Source organism: Carlito syrichta, unplaced genomic scaffold (genome assembly GCF_000164805.1).
Source record: "Carlito syrichta isolate Samal-C Ts95f unplaced genomic scaffold, Tarsius_syrichta-2.0.1 Scaffold308839, whole genome shotgun sequence".
NCBI classification, from domain to species: Eukaryota; Metazoa; Chordata; class Mammalia; order Primates; family Tarsiidae; genus Carlito; species Carlito syrichta.
In genome coordinates, this window is record NW_007252935.1 from 39,872 (window position 1) to 53,065 (window position 13,194).

General features: G+C 38.7%; 1 protein-coding gene across 1 annotated transcript in view; it reads right to left on the reverse strand.

Annotated features, from left to right (window-relative positions):
• The window catches only part of PIP5K1B (phosphatidylinositol-4-phosphate 5-kinase type 1 beta), a gene marked incomplete at its 3' end in the record, with an annotated part of 202,794 nt that overhangs the window by 16,399 nt on the left and 173,201 nt on the right, over positions 1-13,194 (reverse strand). Inside the window, exon 5 of the mRNA XM_008066073.1 lies at positions 2,702-2,819. Within this exon, the coding sequence (XP_008064264.1) occupies positions 2,702-2,819 (118 nt within the window). The remainder of the gene's footprint in view (positions 1-2,701; positions 2,820-13,194) is intronic.

Below are 13,194 nucleotides of genomic sequence, written 5' to 3' on the forward strand. Positions count from 1 at the left end.
TTTTTCTTTTAAAAAATATGGAATAGTTGTATTAATACTTTTGGGGGGGTACATGTAATATTTTGATACCTATACACAACGGGTAATGATCCAATCAGGATAATTAGGATTTTATCACCTCAAACATTTATCTTTGAAATCTACTCTCAGCAATATTCAAGTAAACAATATATTGTTATTAACTATAATCACCATGTAGACTAGATCTCCCGTACTTATTCCTCCTCTTGAATTGAAATTTGAAATCTTTTGACCAACTCCTCAGATTCTATCAAAGTAAATCCCAGATAGCAAATCATTTCATCCATAGATATCTCAGTATATCCCCTAGAAGATAAGAACTCACCTTTTAAAATAAAACCATAATATTGTCATCCCACCAAAAAAGCAATTTCTCAATATCATCAAATGTCTAGGAATTCTTTACATTTCTTTAATTTCCTAAAATATAAGAACTTTTTGATTTGAATCATCTGGTCCTATCTGTTAATGTTCTTGAACAAAACTCTCCCTTAAAACCTTACTAGTCCATTCAAAGTCCTTCTGAACATCCAGCACACTCACATCTCTTGTCTCACAGTCTAGGCAACAGCCTCCCTGCCCCCCAACATCCATTCCTTCCTTTCTACCCTTGTAATTTTAAAAGAACAGTTAAAAGCAGAGTACGCTCATAAGATGACCTCCTAATTGTCACTCCAACAGACAGAAAGACTCTTCTCTCCTCCGAAATCCTGGAGCATTTCATGTTTTGTTTCAATTTTAAAATGAACTGCCTGGGAGAGTAGGTTGTTTTTCTATATAAGCAAATTAGTATTCCAATTTGATTCTCAGTTGTCTGAGTATCATGACTTGTAATTTTTTTTGAATCTCCCTATAACCATTAGCAAATTATTTTAGATACAGTAGGTATTCAGTGTACCCATTGATTGGTTAATTTGCCTATTGCCATGTACAGGGATTAAGACTGTTGCTGTAAGAAACCATCAGCTTAGTCTCCTGTGCTCCTTTGCAAATACTCTAACCCTGTTGTAAAACTAATTGTTCTAGCTTGAAGACTCATTAGGACACTTGTGTAATCTGTGTGAGTTGTTCAGAAAAGGGTCTTCCCAAAGAAAGCAAATTTGTGAGATCAGAACAAATGGAAGAATAGATTTCCAGCCTGCGGGGCAATGGACACAGGAGGGCTAGAGACAGGCCTCTGTCTTGTAGTACTGACTGCATCAGCAGTGTGCAATGGAAATCTATAGCATCTCTTGGCTGGGGAGAAGAAGTTCAAGGAAATTCAGAAAGAGAATCCATTAACTTCTAACATGTGGCACAAAGATCTACTTAGTTTCCTATAATATAATATCAAATCCCCATTGGGTTCCCCAAACATGTTTCCTGAGAGGGTGAGAAATCACAGGATCTTTTTTAACACACCCACATCCACCCACCCACCCAAAGGATCTTCCCTAACACGTATATGCGTGTGTACCTGAGTTGGTAGTGATGGATAGAGGCATGTGATGTTTTCATTAGTGGGGAGTGGTAAGAAAAATATGACAATATGGACATAAATATTTAAGGGGACTTTTTACCTGCCCAGGGACATTTTACCCTGTCCTCACTGCTCCCTGGAGAATTATTCATGTGCCTTGAGAAACCAGTATTATTTCATCAGGCAGAAGTCATATGACTTTCTTAGGGGCCAATTAAAGAAGAAAATTATTCATGGCATTTCTTTTTCACATGAAGATTCGGAAGACACATTTATGGGTTTTCATCAGCATGGAATAGAATCAGCTTTGAATTTAATTATTTACATCAAATCCAAATTACAAGATGCATTTTAAATACCCCTTGTTACAAGTGTGGCTATGCTTCCTCTGAAAAGTATTATCCCAGGATCTGGCTCAAGTCTTATTAAGATCATTGAGAATGGGATGAACAATAAATATTTGATGGCATCCCTCCTACAATTTCTTGAAAACCAATTTTGAAGAGCCCCAGGGTATTAACAGTGATCAAATTATGAAATAAGCCTTTTTTTTTTTTTTTTACTTGCAACAGAAAGGAAGTTCCTGGCTCCTTGAGCAGGAATAAGGTAAAACTCTGAAGTCACATCAGACTGCCTCACAAAAAGGCTGTTGTGTTTGTACTTCCTGTGTGCCAAAAGGAAGACGGAGAGAACAGACAAATCTGAGGATCAAATATGCCCTTGTGCCAAATAAAAATACATTTAAAAAGAGCCTGCATGAAGAGATGTTGAGAACAAAACTATCCAGTTCTTTAAAATGTTATTCAAATTTGTAGGTCAAGGTGAAATCGTTGTGGGCCAAGGTAGGTTTCATATGAATGGTATAAATAAGGCAATTAAAACAGGAAGGCTTTCAAATAGAATCTAATCAGCAAAATTCACAGGAGTATTTAGAACTAATTATAATAATATATCTGTTAGAATAATTATCTGAAGTAGCAACCGATATCATGGTTATTTAAATATCAATTACAACAGCAGACTTTGTAGCTATCACTTAAAAGCTGTAGCGTCAAATCAAATTTCCTGAAGCTATATTTATAATTGTTATAAAACTTGGAACTTTTACTATGCCCCAAAACTTTATAAAATAAGAGACACAGCTTACTTGTCGCTGTTGCTATGAAATAAATGTTTACATCACACATTTCTGTAGGTGGAAGAAAAATGACAGGCTCTTACCAAGTAATCATCAGGTTTGATACCAAAAAGTTCTCTGAAATATCGGAATGCTAATGGAGCATATGTCTTAAATCTGAAGTCTGGATAGTGATGTGCTGGGGTCAGGTTGCTTCCTTCGCTGAAATTAAAATATTAGAGAGAGAAAGAGAGAGAACACATTAACAAAGACGATTTTGACTACAAATTCTAGATCTATTACTCTTGGGCAAATCGTCTCGAGAAAAACTAGCCCTTGATGGCTGGTCTCTCAAAGCTCATGTCACAAAGACCATTAGGTAAAAACAGATGCTAACTCAGTAAGGGCCATCCATGCAGACATTCTCTGCCAATCACAGTGTGTCTCTGGCCTGAAAATTCTTTCTCTCTTTTGTTTCCTTCCTGGGAGTGTCACTCTATCTTTATTCGTGAAATCACATTGTGATCCTTTAGGTATAAGATCCAGGATTAGTGTGTGGAGCAATTTCGAAAATGCATTTTTTGACCATGAATTTTGTATATTTGAAAACATTTTAATCAGGGATAAGTGAAGTAATTCCCAAAATATTCTACCAACAGAGAGAACTAGCACATTGAATGGGACCTTGATCTGAACTCTTTCTTATATTTGTGCCTTCAAAAGAAAAGACCTTAACTATTTTCGAGATTTTAAAACCTGATTTCCATTCCCAAATATATCATTTTTTCTCTTTTCTGGAGTTCAGTTTTGGAAACGTTTATATAATATTTATAATATAGAAAATATGTAGAGAATAAACCAGTGAATATCCATAAACCCCAAATTTTACTTAGGAAATAAAACATTATCAGTACAGTTGAATCCTCTTCAGTACTTTTTATTGATCATATCCTTAGATGCATCCACTGATCTGAATCTCAGTATTTGTAAATCTCTTCCTTTTTATTTTTTGACTCCATACAATGTTTCATTTAGACATGCCCTCAGACAAAATCCCTAATCTACTCATACTTAAAATTTCCAGTTTGAAATTGGAACAATGCAATAGAATTTTATGTAAAGATTCAAAATTTCGCCGGGCTCAGTGGCTCAGCCTGTAATCCCGGGCCTTTGGGAGGCTGAGGTGAGTGGATTGCCTGAGCCCGTGGGTTCGAGACCCACCTGGGCAGGCGAGACCTCATCTCTACAATAAATCAAAAAATCAGCCGGGCATGGTAGCGCATGCCTATAATTCTGGTTACTTGGAAGGCTGAGGTGGAAGGATCGCTGGAGCCCAGCAGGTCGAGGCTGCGGTGGCCAGGAGTGGCCACTGCACTCCAGTCTGGGTGACAGAGTGAGACTCCAACTCAAAAAAAAAAAAAGATTCAAAATCTCTTTGTACTACATTCTAGGTGGGACGTTGAGGGTCTGGCAAGTTTATCATGGTCTACTTTTCATGGGTACCACACACACAAGACCATACAAATAAGAAAGGATTTTAGCATACAACAAACACTTGGAATCTACTACAATTTAAGTTAGCTGAGATCAATCAGATTTTTGCATCAGTACCTGGTAAATAATAGACACTCAATGAGCATTTGTTGAATGAAAGAATGAGTTTTGTTTCTGGTTTTATCTTTAAAAAAATTTTTTTTATTTTAAATATGTGGGGTACAATTCAGGGTTAGATATACAAATGTTCATTATGCAATTACCCTTGTTGATGAGTTTTCCAGATAATGCTAATACAGTAGAGTTGATTCTTAAGCAAGCATTACATTAGAAAATCAGTACAAGGTAAAAATTCAGCATAGTAAAAAAAAATCACCCTTAAAAACTACTTAGGAAATATCTACTCAAAATATCCAAGGCAGACAATTTTTCCTCCTGCATGGTTATAGGTGATGGTTTCTTTTGATGAATTACAGAGGAAGGAGTTGTCTTGTGTTGTTAGGAATCATCATCATATAATAAATGGCTATCTTCAAAGTCTAGGATTACCTTCAAGCATGTGGAAAGGCATACACACTAGGAGATGGACAGGCTGAAGGAGAGCAGTCACATCTCCATCTCAGGCACTTTGCAGGGAATGGTCCCCAAATCACCTGCTCATTTACCTGGTTATTGTTTCTCTAAGCAAGTATATTAGCATAATGTATGTGTGATGCCTCAGCATTGTATCCATACATTTTCTTTCCATATTTAGGGATTTACGAGGGACACATTCTCAGCTATAGGTCCAATGGGATTGTCAAAAAGAATGATTCTGGAATAAGGCATGCAATAATTTAAAAATGTGGACTATACAGAAATAAGGGGTAAAAGCAAAGAGGTTCAAAGTGATCTCTACATCCTTCCTCACTTTTACAAGCAAGTGAAAATAACCACATCACAGGTTCTGAAGCAGGTTGCTCTCTGTGGGCTAGAGTGTTGCCAATTTTTTGTCTTCCACTCATTTTTCACTTTCTATCTCACACCAAGAAATTCATTCTATTAAAGCAGATTTCCTTCAACATTCAAAGAAGTGAGATAAAACACCTGTGTTTTACTTAAATGGAGTTTCATTTTTATGCAGCTGGGAGCCCAAGATTCAATCAGAGAAGATACTGCATTTACTATTACTATTTTTGTTTTTAGTTAACTCTGAGCTTCTTGGATTGTTCACATTTCCTTGAAGCTTCCATTAACTAGAGTAACTTTCCCTGGATTCACATCTCCTGACTTTTGTGGTCTGTTCAGTCATGATGTAAAAGGATAGAGTTTTTCTGGAGATGAGACAAACAAACTCATGCACATATGCATGAATGCACTTATATGCACAGTAGAACATCTTCAGGTAGAAAAGGGGAACATTTATTTCTTTGGGTATACACCCTGAAATCTGGGTTAAAAATACACCAAATCACTAAAAGTGAAAAAAAAATTGAGTTGACTTTGGGCTATATTAAGATATTGGGGAATGTTATGGGTCAATTGTGGAATGGGTTTGCTTGTGTGGGATGATCAATAAATTTGTAGGTCAGGCATGGTGGCTCACACCTACAATCCTAGCATTTTGGGAGGCCGAGGTAAGAGGATTGCCTGAGTCCAAGGATTCAAGACCAGCCTGGACAACTTGGTGAGAGCTCATCTCTACAATAAATAAAGAAAAATTAGCTGGGTGTGGTGGTACACACCTGTAGTTCCAGCTACTTGGAAGGCTGAGGTGGAATGATCACCTGAGCACAGCAGGCCAAGGCTGCGGTGGCTGTGAGCATACTACTGTACTTTAGCCTAGGTGACAGAGGGAGACTACAACTCAAAAAAAAAAGAAAGAAAGAAAGAAAGAAAGGAAGAAAGAAAGAAAGAAAGAAAGAAAGAAAGAAAGAAAGAAAGAAAGAAAGAAAAATTATATTTGTATAAAACGAAGAACATGAAAAGGGGTGGACATAATACTTAATGATTATACAGAGTAGTAATTTCTTCATGGCATAATTAACATATGTGAAGTAACAATTAATTACTGAGGTTACATAATCTTGAACCTCTATTTGTCTGAATGGAGAGGAACATTTCCAAATAGTGGCTTCTATGAGTTAGGCTTATAATAAAAAGCCACTTTTTTTTCTGTTTTCTCTTCTACTAGATTTTGTGAATACTGTTTTCCTTTGAGTAAGGTTAGGTTGCACTCTCTGAAGTCATACTGGATACTCTGAGTGGGTAGTTAGTTAAGAGAATGGGTTTCATAGTCCAGGAAGACTTGGGTTCAAGTTCTCTCTCTGTTATTTACAAGCCGTATTCCATAAGGTCCAGTACTGAATCTCTACAAACAAAATGGCTAAGTGAATGAAAATGTGAATGACGATATGCTTGGCACACCGGCAGCCCTCAATACATTTGGACGATTGAAACTGTGTAACAATGGAAACAGCCCAGAGCTAAACACTTCACATGAAGAATAAGTTAAGGAGTTGACCATATAGTATTTTTTTTTAAAAAAAAAGGAAAAAGAAAAAGACAAAATGGGAAAATATTTGCAACTCATTACAAAGGGCTAATCTCCCAATATAAAAATTCAAACTGCATAAAAACTAAAAAATTTAACTAAAAAAAACTCAAGGACATGATCAGGCACATCACAGAAGTGAACGTATATATAACTCAAACACATGAAAAGATGCTCAGCCCCATTCATAATAAAATAAATATCACTGAGAGATCTTTTTACCTATAAGATTGATGAAAATACATCAAAACTTTGATGTAGCTGGAGGGAAATTGGTCCCCTAAAACATTGTTAGTGGAATGTAAGCACTGTGCCCATGGAGGACATTTTCACAACTTCTCTCAAAGTTACAAACATATATAACTCTTTGACTAGAAAATGCATATGTATACATTAGCCTACAGATAAACTAGCACTTATACAAAACAACACGTGTACACGATTATTCATTATAGCAACCTAGATATTCTTCAGAAAAGGACTTGTCAAATTAATTTTGATTTAGCTACACAATGGAATTTTATGCAGCATAAAAAAAAGAATGAGAAGGCTTATTATGTATTGACATGGCAAGCTCTCTATGATAAAATGCTATGGGAATGAAACGTGATGCAGGATGCTGTGTAGGGCACGCCATCACTTTTATAAAAAAGGAAAAATAAGCCGGGCTCGGTGGCTCAGCCTGTAATCCCGCGCCTTGGGAGGCTGAGGTGAGTGAATTGCCTGAGCCCGCGGGTTCGAGACCTGCCTGGGCAACTTGGCAAGACCTCATCTCTACAATAAATCAAAAACTAGCCGGGTGTGGTAGCGCATGCCTGTAGTCCCAGCTACTTGGAAGGCTGAGGCGGAAGGATCGCCGGAGCCCAGCAGGTTGAGGCTGCGGTGTCCAGGAGCGGCCACTGCATTCCAGTCTGGGTGACAGAGTGAGACTCCAGCTCAAAAAAAAAAAAAAGGAAAAATATTCTTTTGGCATGTATATGCATAGAAAACATCCTAGAAGAAAAAACAAACTACTAATTGGAGTTAGGCACTAGGTTAGAAAGGCACAGGGACAAAAGAAACACTTTTCACAGTATTTCTTTCAAAAACAGGACAACTCCTGCTATGTATTATCATTCACAAAATTCAGTAAGCTTTAAAAGTTAGGGGTTAAAAGTCATAAGCTTACCACCCTGCCCCCAAACACAGCTTTCTATGTACCACAACAGCAGCAGGTGTGTTTACCTCTGCATATTTAAGATGCTCCAATGAATAACAAATACCAGCTTGACATGAATGAAGCTTTAGTGAAGCAAATGTAAATTGATGAGATCACCGGCCCCCTGCAAGGCTTCAATATTTGTCAGGAGTTACCATGCACAAGAGCAGATCCAAACAAAAGTCCATCGAGGATCTGCCAGCAGACACCAGCCTTGGTTTTCGAGGCTAGCCGCTGGCTCTCTTATTGTTTATGGGTGTGGGTGCTGGTCCACAGACATCCAGCACAGAGTCTCCTTGGAACAGGTACCAAGCGTTAAGCAACTTTCAGCCATGGCAGAACTGCCAGCAGTTAAACACAATGACTATATTCCATATTCGCCTACTAAAGTTTCCTGCAGGCTTTCCTTGCCTAAGCCTGGGGTATCTGTCAGGTAGCTGTGCCCAGCGTTGAGACTTACTCAGAAAAATGATGTCTAAAGAAGAGTAGACCTCTTCACAGTTTAAGATTTACCTTATGTTTCTTAAATGCGTGTATGTAGTGTGCAGGGGGAAAAAAAAACTACACCAACCCACTTTCTTATCTTGGCATAAATTGAGGCTTTGGATATTTCAATTGTGGGGTTTTGAGCAGAGGTTCTGGGTGCTTGGATCCCATGGACCAGTAAAGTTTCAACAACAATCACTTGAAGCCAACATTGGATTGCCAACTTAATTTTGCTAAGTAAGAATCTAAACAATTGAGCAAACACAAGATATGATCCCTATCAGGTCATAAGAGGGTATTTTAACTCCAAAAAAGGAGGGAGAATTTTTGAATAAAGAACAGTACTTTCTCTATCTTGTACTACTTTCCCCCTTTATTCACCAAGAAGCAGTTAAAGTTTGATCACGGCCAGCTCAGGCATTCTGACATACCTCTTCTAAGTAGAGTTCTTTTTTTAAGGCCGAAGCTACTGTTTTTCTTAGTCTGAAAGTATCTATATCTTAATGGCAATGTATGTTTAGAATTACCCAATGTTGACACTTGAGGAAGTATTAGCAACCATCTGGAAATCTCTATTTAGTAGGTAAAGAAATCAAAGTCCAGGGAGGGAAAGTCATGGGCCAAACCCGGTCAGGAACAAGTAAGATGAGTAAATTAGACAGAAAACTCACAAGCAGACTGGTAGGCCTTAACTTGGACCTCACACTCCTCTGTTAGTCTTCCTTTTCAGGATTCAGTTATGGGTTTCAGGGTACTTACTCCCTGCCTAAATGTCCCCATTACTTTTCCATGAGGCCCTGCACTGCAGGGTCAAGTGAGTTAAATTTCAGTTACAGAAGCGTTGATTAGCTACATAGGTGGCATTCTCATCCATATGGACTATGAATGTCACAGCTTTGTTATATGATTTTAGAGCCTGATAACCAAGTACTATTTTTGGTGGCCCTGAAAGGAGAGATTTGGTGTCAAGCAATGGGGTGAAACTAATTTAACATCTCAAAGATGTTAAATAAGAGGCCCATGAGAAGTTACATAAGGGGCCCAGCTATGGAGGGGTGACCTAGCACTTTGTCATTTGTAGGGTGGCATTTTCTATTTGGTGAACTTCTTTTATTTCAAACTGTAACCATTGGTAGTGAGTTTGGGAACTTTTGATAAAACGAATAGGTCAGCAACTCCTGGGTGACAGCAGTTGGCTTCACTAAATACCCTCACTTTTGTTCAACAAGCATGGCCATAACCCCTGTGTGGCAGGATAAATGGAGGGTGCTTTGTCCTAATGTGCAGACATTAGACAGAAAAATGTACTTACTACAGTTGGACAAGTGACACTACAATCCAGTAATAAAGTACTGGTGGCGCCCAGACTTCAAGCTGAACCTTTGTAAGAGTCTATAGTAGCAGTCTTAGATATCATTAATTGCCGCTCCAAATTCAGGCAAGGTAGAGACCCCTTCGTTTCCCATGCAACTCTTTTTTTTTTTTTTTGAGTTAGAGTCTCATTCTGTTGCCCAGGCTGGAGTGCAGTGGCATGCTCACGGCCACTCCAGTGTTGACCTGCTGGGCTAAGGTGATCCTTCCGCCTCAGCCTTCCAAGTAGCCAGAACTATAGGTGTGTGCTACCATGCCTGACTAATTTTTTGTTTTATTGTAGGGATGAGGTCTTGCCAAGTTGCCCAGGTTGGTCTTGAGCCTGTGGGCTCAGGCAATCCCCCCAGCTCAGCCTCCCAAAGTGCTGGGATTACAGGCTTGAGCTACCACGCCCAGACAAATTTTTTGATTTATTGTAGAGATGAGATCTTGCCAAATTGCCCAGGCTGGTCTTGAACTCCAGGGCCCAGGCAATCCTCTTGCCTCTGCATCCCAAAGTGCTGGGATTACAGGTGTGAGGTACCTCACCAGCCTCATATAATTCTTGATGCAGGTAGTGAATATAAATTGGTGGTCTTTCTTGCCAAATTAGATAGTGCTCTTGAATGGAAAACAAAAAACCAAAGTAAAACAGAAGACACACTCTTTGCTGGTGTCAGTCTCCCTCTGCTGAGCCCTTCTGTGATAGGTGCTCATGAGTCACACTGTATAATAAGTGGCTGCATCACCTTCTGAGGCCAACAGGCTAACAGTTAGTCTTTATAATTCTGAACACAGCTTCAATTTCCAAACCAAGCAACGCATTCTGGAATGTCATTCACTAAGAACATGTGACATCATCAGTTATCTAAATGTTAAACCTCCTCGAAAGTTACTGCCATACTGGAAAATTGTGTTTTGAAGGCAAATTCAAATAAGGTAAAATGTTAGGTAATATTGAATGCATGCAATAAACGCTTTACATTGAACTAAAGGAAAAGATGTGTAACTTTTATCAACAGGAAGTCAGTTTCTACTCATCCCCTCCAAATAAATGTTGAACAAATATTAAAAGAATTTTGACTTGAAAGGGCATGATATGATTGGCTTGCCCGGCAAACAGCCCCGTCTCTCATTTAATCCCGAGACTACACTGGCAGCTTTGTATTCTACTTGCATGTACATAAAACCTAGGGCAAAATGTCTGTATAGATCAGGGCTTGGAAATCTTTTTCTATAAAGGGCCTGATAGTAAATATTTCAAGCTCCGTGGGCTGTACAGTCTCTGTGGTAATTACTCAATTCTGCTGTGGAAAAGCAGCCACAGCTAATTCATAAATGAATGGATATGGTTGTGTTCCAATTAAATTTTACTTAAAGTGAGCAGATTTGTCCTATGGACTGCAGTGTTCTTACCCATAGTATAGACTCTTGGAAGAGTGTGTGTCAGCATGCCTTCAAATGCAGATAGTTGGCTAGTTTGCCTAACCCATAACATTGAGCAATATTGGGCAACATTTATACAAACCTTTGACATACATGTTTGCTTGTCATTTAGGATAATGTTTGACCCTTGCAGTAGTTCCGTGGACTTTTCTCCCTGGATGTCCAAATAAATCCTGAAGAGCATATCTGTCAAATCCAAGGGCAGTCTGTTTTCTGCAATGATCCTCATATCAGGCTAAACTCTGGTTTTATATGTGAGGAGGTAAATATATAGGGGCTTTAAACAATTTCTTTAGTTAGATAATTTTTCTTGAATATGGAAAGATATCTGAATGTTTACTGTTAGCTTTTAAATCATTTTTGCCAGCTGGGCGTGGTGGCTCAGCTTGTAATCCCAGCACTTTGGGAGACGAGAGACGATTGCCTGAGCCTGGGGTTCTAGACCAGCTTAGGCAACTTGGTGAGACCCTGTCTCTATAGTAAATCACAAAAAAACTATCTGGGCGTAGTAGCGTGCATCTGTAGTTCCAGCTATTTGGAAGGCTGAGGCGGAAGCATCACCTAAGCCCAGCAGATCAAGGCTGCAGTGGCCGTGAGCATGCCACTGCACTCCAGCCTGAGTGACAAGAGTGTGACTCCAACTAAAAAAAAAACACCAAAAACCATTTTTGCCACCCTAGAGAAGGTAGTGATAGTGTCTCCTGGAGAAAAGAATAGACTAGAGCTGTTTTTTGTTTGTTTGTGCTGTTTTTTAAAGAGCCAGAGTTTCACTCTGTTGCCCAGGTTTGAATGCAGTCATGCAGTCGTGCATTTACAGCTCACTATAGCCTCAAACTTCCATGTAGGGAGCCTCAAACTCCATGTAGGAATCCTACGACCTGGAGTACTGGGATTGCAAGTGTGAGCCACTGTACCCAGTCCTGGAGCTGGTTTTGAGAGAGCCAAAGAGGCGCATTTAGGCCGATAATTCTAAGAAAAAAGCTGGGCACCTTTTTTGATTCAATAAAGTAGAAAGACTATTCCTGTGCTTTATTCATACAGTATAGAGAAAAACAAAATTTTGGTGCCAGCCACCCCTGAGTTCAAATCTTGACTTTACCATTTAATGGTTTTATAGCCTAAGGTTGAGTGACAATGTCTTGGGGCCTTAATTCATATGTCAAATGGGTTTTTTACAAAGATGAAAGGTAATAAGAGTAAGTTAATAACATATATTATATGAATAAAATACCAAGAATAAAACTATCTTTGGTTCACAGCTGATACCTAAAAACACTGCCATCTCAGGTTCTTGTTCACATGTTACAAACATTATAGACCATCCACTTATCCCATCAATACATGAAAACTTATTGACAACCTTGAGCTTTTGACCAAAGCACAGAGTTGGGGGTCAAAAGGTTAAGATATGGTCATGGTTCTAATACTCATCTCCTTTGTGATTTTGGTAGAAAATAGAACTAGATAATTAAAAGGAATTGTTTATATCCTCCTCCAAATCTTAAACAGGTCCAGGGCATTTTCCATTTTCAAAATAAAATGATCCATAGAATACATACACAATATCCAAAAATAACTTTAAGCAACTTTGAAATAAATAAATAATAACACAATGCATTGGTTGCTAAGGGAAACAGATTCTGCCGCTTCAGTGCAGTAGCAAATTAAAATATCTCAAGGTACCTCAAGCAATTAGTTCTCTGACCCAGACAAATTCATTGAATTTTAGAGCTCCTGAGACTGCAGAATGTTTCAGTTGCTCACAGCCAGGGCCTGCCCTTCCCACCTCCCCCGCCCTCATCCCTGTATGGGCCTAGAAACATGGTGGGTTTTGGACTGTGAAAATGAAAAAATAAAAAGTATATAAAAAGGAAATATGGGGGAAAGGGAAGAATTATTCAACAGATTCATTGGCATATAATTGACATGCAATAAAGTATACAAAATCCTGTCAGTTGTGGTGACATTTCCAATTTGATAGTCATTACTTCTTCTTTCTTTCTTTCTTTTCTTTTTTTTTTTTGAGTTGGAGTCTCACTCTGTCGCCCAGGCTGGAGTGCAGTGGCCGCTCCCAGCCACCGCAGCCTCAA